Source organism: Sminthopsis crassicaudata, chromosome 3 (assembly GCF_048593235.1).
Source record: "Sminthopsis crassicaudata isolate SCR6 chromosome 3, ASM4859323v1, whole genome shotgun sequence".
Taxonomy (NCBI): Eukaryota; Metazoa; Chordata; class Mammalia; order Dasyuromorphia; family Dasyuridae; genus Sminthopsis; species Sminthopsis crassicaudata.
Window position 1 is genome coordinate 27,779,481 of NC_133619.1, and position 6,505 is coordinate 27,785,985.

Sequence of the window (6,505 nt, forward strand, 5' to 3'; positions counted from 1 at the left end):
CATGGTCTAATCTTGTAAATAGTATCATTTATTGAATCTTCCTTTTATAGACCTTATAGACCTTCCTCTTATAGACCTTCTTATAGATTCTTTTTCATTTTTTCCATTTGTTTGAAGTCAAGATATTGATAACTACAGAATCAGATCCCAATAATATAAATCACTCCATTTTATTCCAGATCAACTTTCAAGGGTTTCCAAGTTGCTAGAATTTTGTACAATCCCAGCTATTAATTTCTAGAGAAGCCCCACTTTAGAAATCCAACCGGAGATGAATCATCCATGGAAGATTCCGATTCCCTCGGCAGCTTTCTTTGTGATTTGGAAATGAAATCTGAATCACTACACATCAATAGCACTGGTTAAGAAGGATTCTGCTACAATTTCACAGAAAAGAATGGAGCATGATGATCTTAACAACCTTTAAAAACTATTCATATGTTTGCTTCCCTTTAAGGTACAAATCTCACATTTTATTATCAGAGTTCTATAAAATAATTACAATATGAAAACTTATGCATGACATGCTCAAATTTAAAAAGTACTAAATGAGGAAAAAAAAAGTTTATTTGATAATAGAAAATTCCATATAGGCTGATGATTTTTTTTTTTAGTAATCTTACATATGAATTTATTAAATGTATTCTACATTCTTCCTGCACCTTTCATTAAAGATAAAGTATCTTAAAGTCCTTCCGTAAGGAATGGTCACGGGTGAAATGTCTCAGCCATAGACACCCCCCAGAACCTCCAAGGCACCGTATGTACCCTGGCCCCGGTGTAGCCTCTTGGTTGAGCCAGGCCCCTCCTCTCCCCCAAAGAGTCAAAGCCCCGGGGAGGAGGGCCCCATCCGTGACAGTCAGCACGAACCCCGTCCAGGCTCCAGCCATGCACAAACAACGCAGTGCCCAGACCACCGTCGGCGCTTAATAAGTGCTGACGGAGGGGCAGCTAGGTGGCGCAGTGGATAGAGCACCAGCCCTGAATTCAGGAGGACCCGAGTTCAAATGTGATCTCAGAAATTAACACTTCCTAGCTGTGTGACTCTGGGCAAGTCACTTAACCCCAGCCCAGCCATGAATAGATAGATAGATAGATAGATAGATAGATAGATAGATAGATAGATAGATAGATAGATAGATAGATAAAGGCTGACCGAGAAGTCCTCTAGTCGCCTCCCCCAGCCCACAAGAACCCACAAGAGTTTATTGCACGACCCCTGGGGAAGCTGAGCTCTTGGAAGGCAGGGCCCAGCAGCACTTCCGTTCGGTAGCCCGTACACAGAAGGGGGTCAGACCCGCGTGGGGTGCGTCTCCCGTGGGCGGTCCCCACTTGATTTTAAAAAACCATGCAAATTATTTCTGGCTCGCGGGTTTCCTTGGTAACGGTGCCCACGGGACACTAAGAGGTCTGCCCCGGCCAGCAGTAAGGGCCCCCACGCACGCCACCCACGGGGGCCACAGGCTCAGCCCTGACGGGGGTCTGGTATTCTGCCCGCCCCGACCCTCTAAGGGGTTGGGGAAACCGAAACAGAGCAGGGAGCACGCAGCCCCCTGCACCCGAGCAGGATGCACGCCCGACCACGCGTGATCGCGGCCCGCCGTGGGCAGGGCGTGTCCTCCCCCGCCGTCCCGCCCCTGCCCGGCCCCAGCGCCTCCCGAGGCCCGGCCCGAAGTCCCCACCAGGCCGTGCCAAGGAGGCCTCGGACTGGGAGCCCCTAGTAGAGCGCGCCCCCGCCAGTCTGCCGGACCGCGCGCGTCCCTGTCCCGGCCCTACTCCCACCCACGCCCCTCGGGCCGCGGCCACCGTTCCCAGCCAGTCACTCACTCCGCTTCCGCCATCTTCTCTCCTCCATCACTGACGCGGCCTGCACATGCGCGCCGAGGGCGCGGGGCGGGAGCGGGGGTCACGTGGGGCGGGGCCGAGGTCACGTGGGGCGATTCGACTAGCGCTCCCCCGCCTTACCCTCGGCCGCAGCCCAGCTCCCTCCCCGAGTTTCTCGTGCCCCCGGGCTCCGTCCTCTCCTCTTCCTCTCGAGTCCCGCCCCCGACGTCCCCTCAGCTCCGCGGGCGGGGAGCGAGGAGGGAGATAGAGGCTGGCGCGCCGAGGGCCTCGGAGCCCAAAGGAACAGGATTCAAGTGCCGCGCGGGCTGGCGCCTTAGCCGCTGAGAACACTCCCCCTAGGCACTAGGTGGAGCCATAGTGCACTGCTTGCTGGCTCCTGGCAGAACTCGCGTTCCCGAGTTCAAATCCTATCTCGGGTGTGTGACCTGGCCGAGTTACCCTCCCCCCCGTTTGTCTCAGTGCCCTCATCTGCCAAATGAGCTGCAGAAGTAAAAGCCAAACCGCCCCGGTAACTTTACCAAGAGAATCCCAACCGGGGCCATGAAGAGTCCACACAACTGAACAACAATTGTGCCGTTTCCTTCTTCTCATTTGTCAGATGTGGAAATTGGCAAAGCGGTTCGGTGACTTGTCAGGTGTTTAGATCAAGGTTCCTCCAGGGGGATAGAAACCAAAGTCAGGAGGCAGTCGCTGATGAGCCACGGAGAGGGGACCTTCCTGCCCCAGCTGCCTCATTAAATTGCCCTGTGGTCAACGGGCTCCGGAACACTGGCCCACTAGCCACGGGCCACTGATCTGGGGGGAACACGAGGGATAGCGTGAAAAAGGTCCCCTACCCTCCCGCGAGGCTGCCGCTGGGCAGACCGTGGTCGGTTTCACCGATCTATTTCCCTGGTGACGTGTTCCAAACATCTTCTCCTAAGCTCGTCTTTCTTCCCAAGTTGCATCTTGAACGCTTCCGCCTGCTCTCCGTATTATATTCATTTCATTTGTCCAGAGACGGTTGTATTCTGTCTCAAACCCGAGACCGTTTTCCCTTTGCCAGGTTCCACGGCCCTACCTCGGATTTACACCCAGAGCCAGAGGGCCCTGCCCCTCACTCGGACACAATCTCCTTGTCCAGCTTCAGGATCTGGCTGAGGGGCAGCGAGGTGGTGCAGTGGCTCGCCCGGCCCCGGATTCAGGAGCCCCTGAGTTTGAATGGACCCCAAACAGTTACACTATCTGTAGGACCCTGGGCGAGACAATCAATTCCAACTGCCTCATGCACACTAAACAAGTAAACAAACAAACAAACAAACAAATGAAAATAGCTTAAATCCCAGAATGAAATCCTTCATTTCTCCCTTCTTTTTCTACAACATCCCAGAGTGGACTGACATGGCTCTGGAGGAGAGAATGAGGCTGGTGACTTTGCACAGCCCTCCATCACGTCAATCCAGTTCACTTACATGTCACCGTCTCACCTTCCTGATGTCCGCGTCCTTCTCAAGAACAAGGGACAGACAACAACAACATCCCAGAAACTTCTTCACTCTGCAGGGGTTCTCAAACTACCGCCCGGGGTCAGATGTACCAGCTGAGGACGTTGATGGGGCCCCCCGGGTGATGGCAAATGGGCTGAGGGGCGGAGACAGAGTGAGGTGTTTTTTTTTTTTTTTAACTATAGTCCGGCCTCCAACAGTTTGAGGGACAGTGAACTGGCCCCTTATTTTAAAAGTTTGAGGACCACTGCTCTAGAAATTCACTCTGCCCTTGGACTTTACACATTGAAGACGCCTCTGCCCCTTTTCTTTCTGATTGGCAGATTCTTCCCAGAAGTTTCATTTTTAAGGGGGACATTACTTTCGATCTTCTCCAGACTGAATTCCTGTCTCTCAGACTATTTTTTAAAATGATCTTGCAAGGAGTACTTTTGTACGGTCTTCCCCAATTAAAATGTAAGCTCCTCGAGGGCAGATTTTCCCGTGTTTCCTTCCTTTACTTCTATTCCTGAGCTTAGCATTTTGAAATGCTTGATTTAATTTTCTGCAGAAGCCTTTCTCAGTACTACCCACTGATAATGTCTCCCTTTCAGATTACATCTACTCCATAAACATCTGAGTTACTCACATTCTCCATGATTAATCCGTATACTTCTTGAAAACAGGAAACATTCTTTGCCTTGGTGTCTGTGACTAGAACTTAGTCCATTGCCTGACCCACAGAAAGCACTCAAATGCTTGAGTGACCAACAAAAGCAAATGATAACATCCATAAAATATGGGTAATAAAAGATGGGCTTTTGTTCCTCAGAGAAGTTTGGGGCCCATTTGTACTCGCCTGAAAGCAATCTAAACTCACTTTTTTTCTCTTGTTGAAACCTGGATCTTGAGCATGCATTTGTTCCATTTGTGTCAGGTACAATGAATAGGCTGTACCATTTGTCCATATCATTATTGCCAGCACATTAGGTCTTTCATGTGCCGGTAGGCAGGCCACACTTCAGAATGCCTTGCACTATTTCAGTTCTAGAGGATACAGGATATCCCTGTGCTTACTGTTGTGGATTATGAAAAAAGCTTCAGGGAAGAAAAACTCCACCTTGAAAGCTCTCTTCCAAGGAGCTCCCTCATAAATCAGCATCACTTAAGAAGCCTTCAAAGACTTAAGAGAGATACCTAGTTTCACAACTCTCTGTATGTGAACAGCAAGGGCCATATAAAGTTGGGTGTTCTCCACAGTGATAGAGGAGCTCCACCAGAGAAGGTCACCTGGTTGGCAAGATCCTCAAGATGCTCCTGTTTGGTGCAGGTGATACTGGCTCTCAATTCCTAATTATTTCAAAGCTGGTTGCACCAATTCTTGGGTTAGAGGGGAGTATTCGACATAGCCATCTGAATGTAGGTCAAGTAGAAGATACAACCACTGGCCTCAAGGAGCTTGCAATCCAGGAACACAAAAATCATCAACTATATCATCAATTATAAATATTTTTAGTAATTTGTTTCCCATAGAAAAAGCAGAAAATCCCAGTTCTCTGGAAAATGACAGAGTCAATAAGCACCAAGTCTAGAGGTAGAAGACCTGGGTCTGGAAATCCTGATGTTTATTCATTTGTGTGATTTGGGAAGTCCCTTTACCTCGATGGGCCTCAATTGAGGGGGTTGGGTCTGGATGACATTGGAGGTGTCCAATGTTAGATCAAGGATCCTTAGCTTTTTTTAGGCCCCTTTGGTAGTTTGATGAAGCCTATTAACCCCTCTGCAGAATAATGCTTTTAAATGCATAAAATAAAATATATGAGCACAAAGAAAACCAATTGCAGTGAAATACAGTTATCAATTTTTTTTTTAAAGTTCAGACACCCCAAGGGAAGAACCCATGTTCCAGATCTATAAACTCTTAAGTCAAAAACAGTGTTTTTTTTTTTTCTTTAAAAGGTTTTTTACACTATATTTCCCACTATTGCCTTAGACATGGAAATCTCCCTTGTCAAAGGCCCCTTCTCACTTCCACCTTGAGGAATCCCCATCTTCATTGTATAAGCATAGCCAAGTCCCACTTCCTACATGAAACTTTCCCAAGTCCATTTTGGTTAATCTCACTGGTGCTCTTAAAAGTACTTTGGAAGGCTTGATTGCTTGGGTAGAAATGATGGGAATCTTGAGGGACAGTGACCTTGTTTACCTCTGAAGAATTTGTGGCAGGAGAGGAAATCTTGGTGTAATCCGACATGCCCTCTAGATTTGGGGAAAGTAGATTTCAAAGGCTGAGGAAAAGAAGCAGGGGGATTTACACCAGGAACAACGGGAGGTTCTCAACAATGAAATCTAGATAGACCCAGAAAGGAAACAAATCCAATGAGAAAAAAAGGAGGAGGGGCAGCTAGGTAGTGCAGTGGATAGAGCACCAGCCCTGAATTCAGGAGGACCCGACTTCAAATCTGGCCTCAGACACTTAACACTTCCTAGCTGTGTGACCCTGGGCAAGTCACTTAACCCCAGCCTCAGGGAAAAAAAAGAGGGGGATTTTTCTGAAGAGAGCCATGTGATACACACAGGGACACAATGGATGAACCACTGGATTTCCAGGTCAGAAAACTTAAGTTCAATTATAGCTTTAGATGTTACTACCTGTTTGACCCTAGGAAAATCATTTATTCACTTTCTGCCTTAGTATCCTCATTGATAAAATGAGGATAATAATAATAACCACTTCACAAGGTTGTTATAAGGATCAAATAATAATATTTTTAAAGTGCTTAGCAAACAGTAAAGCATTATTATTATCATATAAAGCTATTATTATTCCAGAATGTATAGAAAATTGAATCAAGTCCAGGTAACAGCAGAAGACTATAAGAGCATGGTCAATCCTATAAAAATACCATCAGTGATCAACCATGATGGACTTGGCTCTTTCAACAACAAGGTGGTTCAAAGCAATTCCTATAGACATGTGATGGAAAGAGCAATCCGCATCCAGAGAGAGGACTACAAAGACAATGTGGATCACAGTATAGTATTTTCATCTTTTTAGTTTTGTTTGTTTTTTCTCATTTTTACCCTTTTGAGATGATTTTTCTTACATAGCATGATACATGTGGAAATATGTTTATAACAATTGCACAATTTTTAAATTTTAATACACATTGCTTTATGAATCACATTAGAAAAGA

The 6,505-nt window shown here is 47.0% G+C and overlaps 1 protein-coding gene across 7 annotated transcripts in view; it reads right to left on the minus strand.

Annotated features, from left to right (window-relative positions):
* PHC3 (polyhomeotic homolog 3) overlaps window positions 1-1,923 on the minus strand; it is a 69,043-nt gene extending 67,120 nt beyond the window's left edge. For all 7 annotated transcript variants that reach the window (XR_012487682.1, XM_074298171.1, XM_074298170.1 and 4 more), the window contains exon 1: window positions 1,828-1,923. Coding sequence is in view for 6 of the 7 variants with exons in the window: in XM_074298171.1 (XP_074154272.1) it covers window positions 1,828-1,841 (14 nt within the window). In the remaining variant the exon portion in view is untranslated. The remainder of the gene's footprint in view (window positions 1-1,827) is intronic.
* Window positions 1,924-6,505: the final 4,582 nt, after the last annotated feature.